The 14,162-nt window shown below is 29.5% G+C and overlaps 2 protein-coding genes across 2 annotated transcripts; both read left to right on the top strand.

The window, feature by feature from the left end:
* Positions 1-5,780: 5,780 nt before the first annotated feature.
* Positions 5,781-7,923, top strand: LOC141535327 (uncharacterized). The gene is made up of 3 exons (XM_074255194.1): positions 5,781-5,833; positions 5,911-6,027; positions 7,758-7,923. The coding sequence occupies exons 1-3, from the start codon at positions 5,781-5,783 to the stop codon at positions 7,921-7,923; spliced, it is 336 nt and encodes a 111-aa protein (XP_074111295.1).
* Positions 6,462-12,891, top strand: LOC141534882 (uncharacterized). The gene is made up of 6 exons (XM_074254493.1): positions 6,462-6,495; positions 7,758-7,935; positions 8,098-8,285; positions 10,870-11,063; positions 12,334-12,441; positions 12,625-12,891. Exons 3-6 carry the CDS (start codon positions 8,118-8,120, stop codon positions 12,782-12,784), a joined length of 630 nt encoding a protein of 209 aa, XP_074110594.1. The 5' UTR covers positions 6,462-6,495; positions 7,758-7,935; positions 8,098-8,117; the 3' UTR covers positions 12,785-12,891.
* The last annotated feature ends 1,271 nt before the right edge of the window (positions 12,892-14,162 follow it).

Raw genomic sequence — 14,162 nt, 5'->3', positions numbered from 1 at the left:
TTACGAAAAAAACGACGTTATCGCATTCAAAAGTTATTGCAAGAAAAACCAAAAAAAGTTGAATTTTTTCGCGATTTTTGAATTTTTTAATCTGCTCTTATTCGTGATCTACTTTATTTAGGGAAATAAATTAGCATGAAAATTGAAGGTTATTAAATAAGCTTCAAGATGCAATTTACAAAAATACAAAAAGTTATTGCAAGGAAAACCAAAAAAAGTTGAATTTTTCAAAATTTTTTGAAATTTTAAATCAGCTTGTATTTCTAAAATAACCGACCGATTCAGCTCATCCTCGAACTTAACCTCGGTAATTATCCGTAGAATACGGACGCTAAGTTCAATGAAGATCCGTTAAAAATTGAGAGAGTTAGAGTAGCGACAAGGCCGGTTATATCGTATATACATCAACTTTTGAACCGTATACATTTTCTGACTAAGATTTACGAGCTGAGTAAGAATATACAAAAATTTTTTGAAAATTCTGACATGAGGACCAATGCAATAGTTAGATTTCTATGAAATCTACTAATAATGCATTTTATTCCGATTTTTTTAAAGATCGCGTGTTATTATTTTACCGTAACAATTACAGAGTTACAGAAAGTAGTTGGTTGATGCAATAACAAACTTTTATGTAATTTATTGAAGAAGTATCTCGCTAGAAAATTTACTGATGTAAATTGGTACAAGTAATGGAAGTTTCATTTGTAAGAAAGTTTTATTAATTAATTATGAAATTATAACCGAGAATTTATTTGTGTAACTTTATTAAAATGCACCTTTGAGGTAATTACTGAATGAAACTTTGAAATTATTTACTTTTATTTCTGTTAATTTGATTACAACTGATGCAAAAGGCAACGTGTTATTTAATAAATATTTTATTAAATAATTTGGAGAAATTCAAGTTTTAATAACGTCGTTATTAAATTAATTTTTTTTTAAATTTCATTGGCTTCTACAATGTCTTCCGGCAAGCTGGAGTTAAAAAGGCAGTCAAGTGAGGTGAAATTTATATAATAAAATCTAAAACATAAAAGAAAGTTTCTACCCTAAATCTTAAATCCGTAAATCTTCAATTAGTGGTAATTCTTTTTCCCTTGGATTTACTCGGACTCGGACAAAGGTACAGCTGAGCCAGTAATGGCTGCAGGAACAACCTTCTATTCCATTCCAATAATATATATAATTACAAAATATACAGAACCGCAATCGCGAGAGAGAAGTGAGTCTTTGACTAACCATGCTGATACACACGTTCCAATTACTTGAGCAAAGAGTAAAGATTTCGTGTGAGTTGTTCATCCTGAATAGCTTTTATTTTACTTTTTTTTTTTTTTTTTAATTTTACTTCAGTTTATTTCTGTTCGTTTCTCTCGTTATTCTTTACCTCAGTTCATTTGAGATGTTACGTGTCACGTCATCATTACTTTCGTTATTGCAACTAAACTTTATTACAGTAATAGCTCAAGAACATTTTCCAGTTCTACTATTTTCTAAAAACTCAGTTTTTCAGGTAAGAATTATTTTATTAATTATTATCTCCATAAATAATATGCTGACCCGAGTCGAAATTTAAATCGTAGATTAAACGTATTGGACGTTAAAATCGTCATTTAAACGTAATGGACGTTAAAAACGTACCCAACGCATTATAAATATGAAAAGAACCAATAATGGGTGAAAATAGTTATATTAAAACTACTCAAATAACTACGCATTTTTAATTTTCTTAGCGGGAAGTTTAAAATTTTAATTTTTTTTTGTAAAAATCCACACGGATAAAAAATTTAACTTTACTCAAGATCAAGAATCTTGAACCAAGAACACTATTTTGAAGAAAATAACACTCACAAGAAGAAAAATTCTTAAATCAAGAAAATTTTTTTTAACCAAGAATTATATCTTGATTAGAGAATTTTTCCTCTTGACTTAAGAAATTCTTTTTCTTCAAAATGGTGTTCTTGGTTCAAAATTCTTGCTCTTGAATCAAGTTAAATTTTTTATCAGTGCAGTGGTACAAAATTTTATAAAAACTTATCATTTCAAATACAGATTTATGAGGCCATTTTTGGTATAAAATCGTATGAATGATATTTCATAAAATTATACATAATTTTGGAAATCATTCCGAGGGTAAAAAATTTCGAAAAAGCATTTCCGTCAAAAAAAATGGTAAATTTAAGTTAAGAAATGTAAAATCTCCCTAACAAAACTGAAAAAAAAATTTGTTTTTGTCTATTTACGTTTCAAGCATGTTTAGTTATTTAAGTAGTTTTAATATTACTTATTTTTACTAATTATTGGTTCTCTTAATATTTATAATACGTTGAGTACGTTCAACATACGTTTTTAACGTCCATTACGTTCAAATGACGATTTTAACGTTCAATACGTTGAATCTACGATTTAAATTTCGACTCGGGAAATAATTAATAAATTTTGTTATTTGATAATGACTAGTTAATGAGATTTAATTAAAGTTTAATGTAAATAACAAACAAACAACCCAGAATCTAGTTGGTGTGTAATAATGTACCAATTATGAATGTTTAAATAGATTAATACATTGTAATTACCGTGTAAACAATCATACTGCGGAATTATGATGAAATTTTTCAGTTTAAATATTTCATTTGAAAGAGGAAAATTATTAAATTATCAATTGACCGATTTCCGGCTTTGTAATTTTCAGGGTTTATTAATAAAAAAAAAAAATTATTCAACAATCCTGTCTGTATTTACATGCAACTGATAGCAGGCACGATCGTTTTGTTAAAAACAATGAATTGATCAAGTGGTATCTATATACTGGATATACGAAAAGTTTTTTTGATTTTTTATAGTTCACTATCGGAGTTTCGGTACCACTGTTGGCTACTAATGAAAAAGGTAACGTTGTTTTCTCAGCTGGATTTCAATTTAACTATGCTCTGCCGTGGAATTTAACTCAATTACAATCACCGAGTATTATTCCCTCACGACACACTGATGATTTCAATTTAAATAATGTATATTTGTCTATTGAAAATTTATTTGATCAGTAAGTATATTTTTTTTCTTATTTTGGTAATTATTTACAAGTCATTTTCATTTTCATTTTTTTGAACAACATTTATTTTTGAAAATTTTGAACGAATTTTTTTTTTTTAAAAAAACATAAAAAAATTAAAAATTAAAAAAATAAAAAAAAGCGTTGATTACTACAATTTTAATAAATTTTCAAACAAATTTACAAATTTTTTAGAAAATTATGGAATAATTTAGAAATGGAATAATTGGAAAATTATAGAATAATTTTGAATAATACACTGAAAAAAGTAAACTGTAATAAATAATAGTCGATTTTTAATAAGTGATGATAAACTGCTAAGAATTATCATTTCAAACAGTAAAATCATGATTTTAATAATTGCTATGTAATATTGCACGCCTCATAAGCGAAGCGTTGAGGTTGTGCTCTACTCTCGACATTTCAAAAAAAGCAGTTTTCTCGAAACTGAAATTGATTTTTTTGTTATTTATATCGCACTTACAAGTTAACATGAGAACACTTATATCAAGTCAAATAATTTGTCAGGCACATAAAATATATTTCAATAACAATTTTTTTGTTTAACATAGTTAATTATAACATTAAACGTAAATTTTAAACGCAACGCTAAAAATTAAACTATAATTATTGACTTGCTTGGACTGGTGAAATATATATTTTGAGGGTAGAATTTGTACTGTTTCAAATGTTAAATTCTCCAAAAGTAAGACCCCCCTTTTCTTTTATAATATGGGCTATATATTGAAGCGGCAAATTTTTACTGTTTAACACTGTAATTTTTTGAGATGAGAGAGTCGTTATTTACTACAGTGACAGCTAGTGATCACTTATTTTCGATATTAAATTATAAATTGTGGCTTTTACTCTTGCTACATTAATTTCTGTAATATTTATATTTTTGTCACCCCGATGTCCGCTTTACTATTTGAAACTATAAAAATTAACTGAAATCCGAGTGAATTTTACAGTTTACATTTTTCCGTGTAGAAATTTATCCAAAAACATGAAAGCCAAAATTTTTTCCAACTTTTAAAGGGAAAAAATCAATCGAAATTTTTTTTTTCCTTTACGATATTTTTTATCATAAATGCGGCGTAGATACAAGCAGAATAAAAAAAATGTTAATTTTTCTCCTAGATATTGCCCAACATAGGGTGGACCCCACTTGTAAATAATTACCCTTGTTTTTAATAATAATCATAATAATTTTATTTACAGTATATATAAAATAATAATAATGATAATAAAATAAATTAGTTGTATTAAATCGAGTATTGAAATCGTTTGCAGTGTACCGCAGTGGATTATCGAATTTTCTAACCTACACTTCCCACGTTATTTTATATTATATACGTCGGACGTTAACTGCTGCGTTTGCGTGTCGACAATCCCACTGAAAATCCCCAGCTATTTCAGCCATTTCTGCTACTGAATGCTTTTGAATAATATACAATAATTTATTTAAACGATACCAAATAAAACATTCGAGTAATATTGTTTGTATCTACAAATTATATTATTTTTCACATGCCAATATAGTCATTATCTTCATGCTTAAGAAGATTAATGCACTCACAATACAACACGAAAAAAAAAAATAACCATTTATATTTAACATCAAGTAAAAAAATTAATTTTTAATTAAAAGAGTAAAAAATTCTTTGTGAAAACTTCGTGAAAAATTATTCTATTTAAATATTCTTCAGAAAAAAATTTCCAACTCCGTAAATTATTGATTTAATCGCTCAATAAAATGGATTATTTATTTGAAAAATGAGAAATTATATATTTAAAAGTGATGGGTGATAATTAATAGTAATTAACAGTATAATTAAATGAAAGAATGAAGCAGCATGTGAAGTACTACCGTCTTGAATAAATTGCCGCGTGTCCCAATTAATTTACGCCGAGAGAAATTTAATTACACTATTCCAGCAGGTACATTTGAGGAACAGTTAATACTTTTCAAGACTTGTCTCTATTAAATTAAATTTATTTATTATTAAATGATAAAATAAATAATTTATTTAGTTTCATTCAAAAGGAGAATTTGGTTTCATTAGTCAGCCCTTTGTCGCCACAAAGGCGGAGGTGAACCTCGTCCGAGATAAAATTACAAGCAATTTCACGCATACACCTCCGTAATTAATTTAGTGTTTAGTTTCAGCGAGTAAGGCTGCGCATCAAATCGGAGTACGGATAAATTAGAGTGAAAGTCCATTTTCAAAAATCGATTTTATTCTACTTGTACTTTTGTAATTCTGTTTTATTTTATTTCTATTACAACCGACGGTAAAGTGCATTAAAAAAAAAATAAAAAAGTATAAAATGAGACTCAAGTACTCTCTTTATCTTACTTGTCCTATCCACAGCGTAGTTGATGTCGCTGAAACGTTGTCGCAGTGTCATTGTTGTCATCGGTCCTCATCCTCCTTCTTCATCTTCTTGTTCTTGTTCTTGTTCTTCTTTTTCAGCTCGTCATCTTGCTCGTTGTCTCGTCAAGATGAGCCACTAATTATTTGCCACTCAGTGTCTATATAAAATTATAATATAAAATCTTAATTATTCATTCTAAAAAAAATAAAAAAAAAAAAAATTTCCAAATTAATTAGTTCGCAGATTTATTTAAGAGTAAATTATCCTACAAAATTTACTAATTTTAATTAAAATAATGAAATTATTCATCAAGTCAACATAAATTTAAGCAAATTGATAGTACTCTATTATGATTATTGCGGAACGATTAATTATCAAAGTTGCTGAGAATGTTGTTTCAGAGTAACAAGATAATGCAGAGCTTGCAATAAAGTTATCAAAATAAATAAAAAAAAATAAATAATCTTGTCCATTTGCAGGTACAACTGGAGCGACGGTCGACAGTGTCTTTTAAGAAGTATTTGCGAGCTTGCAGAAACTCCATTGAATCGAGTAAACACCGACGTTCTCGTAGATGTTGTTCATTTATTACTGACGTAAGTTTTTGTTTAAACTTAAACTCAACAAAGTAAATCCTTCATTACTTATTCAAGTTAAATGAAAATAAATAAATATTTTTGAGATGAATAAAACTCTGTTTTCTTTTGAAGAATTTTTTTATCATAAATAAATTTCCTGCGCTGGATGCTTTAAATAAAATAAAATAAAATAAAATAAAACAACTCTAGATATTTGGTTACTTTTTAAGCCCTTGATTTTTAGTTTATATAGCTTGATTTTATTTTCTTTATTGCTCGCTTACTTATACACGAATAGAGGAGAATTAAAGTTGTTATATTGAGTTAGTTGGGAAGAAATAAGGTACAGAGTACACTGTACACAGTGTATAGATATAGCAGATTGTATAGAGTAGAGAGTGTAGTTAACGAGAGAATATGAATGATGTTAGTCAAAGTTATACTGTAAGCTTCGTTAGGTTATCGTTAGACCGTATTATTTCTCAGGTTTATGAGCTTTTATACTGAAATTATCTTTTAATTTTTTTATTACCGTAAATTGCCTTTTTAGGTAGATTTCATAAAAATCAATCTTTTGTAATGGTCCTCATGTCAAAATTCACTCGGAATTTTGTCGTAATATCTCTTAACTAGTCGAGTGAAGTTCAAAAAAAGTTATAATTTAAATTTATTAAATTAATAATTTAATATCGAAAATAAGTGATCAGTAGCTGTCACTATAGTAAATAACGACTCTCTCACACAGAAAAAAAAATTAATTTGAATCAAGAAAAAAATTCTGAAACCAAGAAAGATATACAAAAAAAAATACACAGTCATATATTAGTTTTTTATAAATAATAATTTAACGACAGTGAATTAAACGCCCATATTAATTGAGAAATTTCATCTTGTGTCACTTTATATAATAAAACAAAAATTATTCCGGTACGATCATTTTTTCGACCAATTTCCCTGCCACATACACCCATTCAAACGCGGACACTTTTTGATTCTATAATTCTATATCCTCGGACGAAATATCCTCCATGGACGGAAAATCCTTGGACAAAATATACATAATTTGAAGAATTAAATACCAATAAAACAATTAAAACTATTTTAATGAAATTTTTCGACACATGGTTTTTGTGTGTGTTTATTCGATATTAGACCAATACAAGCGCGAGTAATTGTGTTGCGCTCTTTTAACATGGTTTTTGTGTGTGTTTACTCAGTAATAGTTCATTACAAGCGCAGATAATCGTGTTGCGCCTTTTTAACATGGTTTTTGTGTAACTGTTTTGACATTATAATATTTTAGTTTTTAAACTTCTTTTTTATTGAATTTTAAGATATTTTGTCCACAAATATTCTGACAAAAGATATTTTATCCTGAGGATATTTTGTCCGCGGATATAGACTCCGTTTACCAACTTTTTGACATATATTATTCATTTTATCGAAGTTAAGAGGTCAAACGAAAGTTATTGAAACATAATGATAATTCATTCTATGAAATCTACCTTTCATTTCGGGTGTGGCCGAACGGCGTATTTTTTTATCCGTATTTTTGTTGCTAAATAACCGGTTAAGTTATTATAAATTTAATAACTTGATATACAATAAATTTATCGCGTGAAAGGATCAATTAAAAAATGTTGTGTGACTGAAAAATGAAATTTATTATATATTAACTGGATTTATGAATTTCGAAGAGATATAAATCGTTATTATATTATATTTTATTGAATTTTTATGGTATCCAGACCATCGGAAGACTTACCGGAGACGGTTAATTCAAGCCGCCGTTATATCGACAAATTGTACCACCGAGCCGAACTATTGGGCAGATCTGGTGGTGATTGTGCCTCAAGTTATCCCGGTTGCGCCGAATCACCTCTCAAGTACTTTACCCAAATTGTATTTACTTGACGTTCATCCCAGGTATTGTATAATATTTTTATCGCATAATTTTTAATAACTTTCCAGTAAATTCTAATAAAAACTTTGGCCGTAATGCTTTTATTAAACTTAAATCGGTTAAACAGTGACCGTAAATTGAAGGTAAACAAAAGTATACTTTTAATATTAATTTATGATCTTCAGGATAAATATAGACTGAGAAAATGTATTTAAATTGTGAAGGAGTTGATAAAAAAGTCATTATTTTGTTATTTATTGAGCTATATTACGGTTCAAGTACCATCAAAAGATATTGTACGGCGAGTGAAACAAATTTAAAACAAATTTATCCGGCACTACCGATTGTCTATCCATACGGCGGAGCATACAAGGTAATTAATAATCACAACAATGATTTTTTATTTTATTTACTTATTTATTGATCGACTGATGAAATTTTCGTCACGTAAAACCCTCCTTTCTTTACAATCTTGTTGTTTTATTTAGCGGTATTTTTTATCGACGTCGCTAGACAATATTGTGGGTGAGTTAAAGTGGGAGCTGAAGACGAGAATAAAGACGAATTTTATTTACGGATCCGGTGGATTTTTATTGCCTGAAGGTAGCACTTTATTCGTAATAGCTTCTATTATATTATCTGGATATGTCTCCCGGGCAAAATGACTAGACCGGTAACGATCTTCCGCATCCTCGCACCTCATTGGTTTAATCGATAATTAACCATTATTCCTTCTCACTATTCCACTCTATCTATTTAACATCTATAAATTTATATTTACATGTACAAATTCATGGATCTAATTTATCGATTGTAACTAATAACTAATAATGTTATCATTAGTAATTATTTATTTATTTTTAACTTCCCGTTAAGAAAATTGAAAATTTTCAAAAATCGGGAAGTTATTGTTTTTATCTCGTTTTCCAAAAATCGAGTTTTCATCAGATCTTGACGTTTTGAGGTCCTAGGAAGCTTCCCTGACTATTCCCGCGATTTTGGCTTTATGTCTGTATGTATGAATGTATGTATGTATGTGTGTATGTATGTAAACCTCTCATAACTTTTGAACGGCTTGGCCGATTTGATCGCGGTTGATGTCATTTGAAAGGGCTTGACCAAACTTAGATTATGAATACAATTTGGACCGATTCCGACCGGTAGATTTTGAGGAATCTTAAAAAAACTACGAAAAAAAATTTTTTCAAATCAAGTTTTTTTTTTAATAACTTTTAAACGGCTCGATCAATCAATTCCAAAAACTAATCAGCTTTTAACATCAAAAAACCACGTTGATCGCCACTAAGCCGGTCAAAATCGGTTGGTTCGTTCGTGAGTTATCGTTGACGAAAGAAATCGAATAAAAGCGTTTTTTTTTTCGAATTACACCGAAACTTCCGGTCTTATCAATTTGTGTTTAAAATATATCATAGAATTTGAAAAACTGCGTCGAATGTTGCCAAACCGCGTGAAAATCGGTTCATTCATTCAAAAGTTACTGCGGTTTGAAAATTCAAAAAATAGTGTTTTATTAAACGTCTATCAGACTTTTGAGCTCGGAGAGCTCAAAATTACATGAACATTATATTTTTGAGCTCTTCGAGTTCAAAAACGTAATAAGCGCAATTTTGAGCGCTTAATTAAGAAAGTAGCGGGAATTTGCAAGGATGGCCTTCAGAGTCAACCGTTTTCCTAATTTTTTTTTTAATATTTTATTGACAGTCCCAACATTTAATGGGTTATTTATTTGATGAGAATTATAAATATTGATTGAAGTTGTTTACTATTGCCGTTGGGTGAAAAAAAAATAAACACATCAGAGATACAGGCTTGGGATTACCAAAAAAAGCTCTGGCTGCTTAGGATCAACTTTTTGCCCGCGGGTCTTTGATATTTACTTGGAAATCCTTACGACTCAATATTGAGGCTTGGGAAAAAATTTTATCGACAAAAAAAAAATAAAAAAATAGCCAAATATTAAAATTGAACGTTTTTTTGACCGGCAAAAATATTACCGTAAAAAATGACATTTATTATTGTACTGCAGTAGTTGAGGATGAAAAAACGGATAAATTAGCATAGGAATGATGAATTTAATAATAAATAGCCGGGTCTAAAAAAAAAGGGGGTTAGTGTAATAAGTAACAGCAATAGTAATAATAGTAATAATAATAATAAGAAAGCTCGTTTCGTGGGTAAGAGTAATATCAGATCGTCAGAGGATAAAAATGGGCATGCGACACACATTATAATAGTAAATTCGAAAAGTTGAAATACGAGCAAAGAGAGAGGGGAGGAGAGAAAAAAAAGGTCGGAAAAAAGCTCGACTCTGACCAAAGAAAAAAGCGAAGTCTACCTTTCGAGCGACTGTAATTTTATACCCTTTTTCAACATCATCCCGTTGGATATGGGATTTTATTTGTCGTGTCGTTGCTCTCAACTATCCGGGTGGGTCTCTTTGTTGGGGGATCTCTGTCGCACTTGGTACTTCTCCTTCAGTGTTTGTCTCTCGTTCGCTGGTATTTTAGCTCCCCCCGGGCCGCTCACCTCTTTTCACCCTCATTCCTGATTCCTCATCCCTCATCTCTCCTCAAGCTCTCTGCTGCCATCCACATGCACTTTCCTCTTCTCTTATACGAGACACCCTTAATAAACCTACCTTTATGTGTACTTTCATGACATCATCATTACTCTTTCTCTCTATTTCCCCGTCTTTACTATCCACAGACAAAAACTCTTTTATTACCTTGTATTTTCCTCAATAAAATTCACCTTTCAAATTTAAATTTAATACAAATATCAAACACTCATTTTTTATCGACAAATCGATAATAATTCTTGTGCTTTTTCAATGAATACCTTTTTGTCATTCCCTTGAAATATTTTTATAAAACTCGTTTTATATTTTCAGTCAATATTTAAGTGTAAAATATTTTTCTTTTTTTATTTTTTTTTAGTTTATTTTAGGAATTTCAGTGCCAATATTAACTGGAAAAAGAATACTCAGCTACAGTCAAAATTTTCAATTTCAATACCCGCTACCCCAAAATTCAACTCATTATTTTTCGACATTAAAACGTCGACGCAGATCCATATCTGGTAATGATGAAAGACGAATATTTTATCAATTAGTCGAGCAAGAATTGCAAAGGTAAATTTTTTTTTTTTTAATAAACGACAATTTTTAGTTAATAATAATAACTAGCAACCTTGCAGTTACGATATGACTGCCGTGACTTGTGAACTGAAAATAAGTAAAAGTTTGCTTTAGTAAATAATGACTCTTGTTAAATTGCACTGTACTTTTTAACTATTGACGTTTTTAAAGATGTAAGCTCATCTTGATGTTACACTCATCAAGAGCTTTTATTTGAGTACCTACATGCGTTTTTATATATTTTTCATATATTCATATATATAATATATATAAATATTTGAAAAATTGATGTGGGTACTCAAATGAAAGGTCTTGATGAGTGTAACAACAGGACGAGCTTATATCTTTAAAAATGTCAATAGTTCACGAGATTCAAGGTAATTTCCTAATTATGTATCTAGAGAAAAAACATTTTTGAATGCAGCTTAAATACTTATAATAAATTAACTATCTATAAATTGAAGAATATTTTATCAATTAGTCAAGCAAGAATTGCAAAATTAAAAATTTTTTTATTTTTTACAAATCCATTAATATTATTTAAAATGATTAATATAATTGATATAGAATGCAATTGAATGAAAAATCGTTCAATTAAAAAATCAAGTCTTAATTGTTTCTCAAATTTCTCGCTTACTGTTGCAAATTTATTGATCCACTCTCCACTATTGTTTTCAATAAAATATAATCAAGAGACTTTTCTGGGAGCTCTTTAATTATCGCAAAATCTTTTCACAGCACATATAATTGCTTCCATAATAACAATTACAATAGAAATATAAATCCTGCAAAAGCTTAACTCACGGTACAAGCAATAATAAATAATTACAACAATTCTTTAAGTTGCTAAGCTCGATGAATTACTTAAATATTTTTCAGTTTAAGACAATAAAACATTTTATAAAAACTTTTAATCATCCAAGTACTAAAAATCGATAATAATTTATCGTCCAAACTAATTGGATTGTTTTTATATCACTGAATACCGACAGTCTCTCGAGTGTTGAAGGCACTGAAGAAAATAAAATTAATTCCCGTTATTAAATTCAATTATTAAGACAAAATTTTAAAAGTTACAATCGACTTAAATATTTTTCCAACCAAATAATTTGATTGTAAATGTAAATAAATGAATCATTTCAATTGTACAAAAAAAGTATCTCAGTTAGCCGCTAGAACTAGAACTAGCGTGTTTAAGAGCCACTCTATTATTTGCGAATAAAACTAAAGGGTTGAACTGTAGATTTCTTTTGGTTGTTTTCAGATGGAGCGGAAACGGAAAAGCTTGTATGCTAAAAAGTATATGTGAGGCGTCAAGTGTTCCGCTGAACCGTGAAACTCTTGTAGAAAATTTGCTACACGTCGTCTTGACGTAAGTCTTTATTACTTTGTCAACTTACTTCATCATCGAGGATTTAAATATTTAGAACCTAACTTTGGTTGTACGTCCGTAAATAAGCTCTTAGACACATATGTGGTGCATGCATTAAAGACAACACACACTGTTTGATATCTGATGTTTGATAATAACGCTATTTAATATGTATACTTACAGGCCAGACTACGGCAATAATTCGACGTTCGCTGACAAGGATTACACAGAAGCTGCTCTAGTTGGAAGACGTCGAGATAATTGCGCGTTAATCTACTCACATTGTCCCGAGGGCTACGGATTACTCGACTCAATATCGCGGATTCACTCTTATTATTTCTAATCACCATCTGTTAATTTTTTAATAATAAAACCTTTGATAGTTATTTACAAGCAACCTTGCAGTTACTATGTGACTGCCGAAAATTTTGAACTAAAAAAAATAAATAAAATTTTGCTTTAATAAATAATGATTCTTGTTAAATTGCACTGTACTTTTTTAACCATTGACGTTTTTAAAGATATAAACTCATCCCGATGTTACACTCATCAAAAGCTTTTATATGAGTACCCACATGCATTTTCATTTATTTTTCATATATACATACTAGCTGTTACCCGCCCGCTCCGCTGGGCACTTTATAGAATTGTATTTTTAAACCTAGACTTAAATTTAATTGGAGTATTGTCTAGACTTGCTCATATTCTAAATTCCATCGGATTGGTCTGTACCTTTTATTCATGTGATCATTTTAGCTAATATTCATTGTAACTTTCAATGTGCAATAACTATATCATTTGGATCCTATCGGAGCTAGAGCTTGGAAATTTGAAATTTTCATTCTTAACATCCACCCCCGCAGTCCATATCGGGTGTAGGTTGTCATAAATTCCGATATTAAATTATTTCTACATCACATACAAAAGATTCTTACCAAATTTGGAGCTTATAGGAGCTACAGCTCGGAAACTGAAATTTTAATGTTAACACCCACCCCCGCAACCCCTTGTGTCGTGAGCTATCGTAAAATTTGTTTATAAATAATTTTTACATCACTTAAAGAAAATTCCTACCAAATTTGGAGTCTGTAGAAGCTATAGTGTGAAAATTTTAATTTTTCATTGTTGATACCCACCCCCGCAACCTCCTATGGGGTGACCTATCGTAAAATTCGTTCATAGACTATTTCTACATCTCTTACAGAAGATTCCTATCAAATTTGGAGTCTATGGGAGCTGTAGTTTAAAAATTAGAATTTTTTTTTGTTAATGCCCCCTCAAACCCCTTTGAGGAAGGAATTTCTTCAAATCCGTTCTTAGCTGATCTCTACATAGCAAAAATAATATTCGTACCAAATTTGAAGTCTCTACGCCTTATAATTCCAGAGATATCGTGATAAGTCACTATATATCTAAAAATCTTTTGTATGTGTATAGATGTGTATAATACCCATAAATATATCAAAAATTGATGTGGGTATCCAAACGAAAGGTCTTGATGAGTGTAACATCGGGATGAGCTTATTATATCTTTAAAAATTCCAATAATTCACAAGATACAAAGTCATTTCTTCATTATGTATCTAAAGATAGAGAATTTTAGAATGCAGCCTAAGTATTTATCATCACAAATTGTCTATCGGTGAGAATAATATGTAACCATGAAAAGGTACAACTCCAGGTCAAGACTTTTCCAACGATCCTAAATTTAATCATAAAAA

This window comes from Cotesia typhae, unplaced genomic scaffold (genome assembly GCF_013202065.1).
Source record: "Cotesia typhae breed Kobodo isofemale line unplaced genomic scaffold, CoteBio_Ctyphae scaffold_13, whole genome shotgun sequence".
Classification (NCBI taxonomy): Eukaryota; Metazoa; Arthropoda; class Insecta; order Hymenoptera; family Braconidae; genus Cotesia; species Cotesia typhae.
Note: the sequence above shows the minus strand (reverse complement) of the source record. Positions and strands in the feature narration are given on the sequence as shown.

What these genes read in the sequence shown, in the direction of transcription:
- LOC141535327 (XM_074255194.1), top strand. Translation starts at nt 5,781, where the DNA reads ATGATTATTGCGGAACGATTAATTATCAAAGTTGCTGAGAATGTTGTT. An exon ending in GCTGAGAATGTTGTTTCAGA is followed by an intron (nt 5,834 to 5,910) that starts GTAACAAGATAA and finishes GTCCATTTGCAG; the next exon opens with GTACAACTGGAGCGACGGTC. An exon ending in GTTGTTCATTTATTACTGAC is followed by an intron (nt 6,028 to 7,757) that starts GTAAGTTTTTGT and finishes TATGGTATCCAG; the next exon opens with ACCATCGGAAGACTTACCGG.
- LOC141534882 (XM_074254493.1), top strand. Translation starts at nt 8,118, where the DNA reads ATGTATTTAAATTGTGAAGGAGTTGATAAAAAAGTCATTATTTTGTTA. An exon ending in GTCGAGCAAGAATTGCAAAG is followed by an intron (nt 11,064 to 12,333) that starts GTAAATTTTTTT and finishes GGTTGTTTTCAG; the next exon opens with ATGGAGCGGAAACGGAAAAG. An exon ending in TTGCTACACGTCGTCTTGAC is followed by an intron (nt 12,442 to 12,624) that starts GTAAGTCTTTAT and finishes GTATACTTACAG; the next exon opens with GCCAGACTACGGCAATAATT.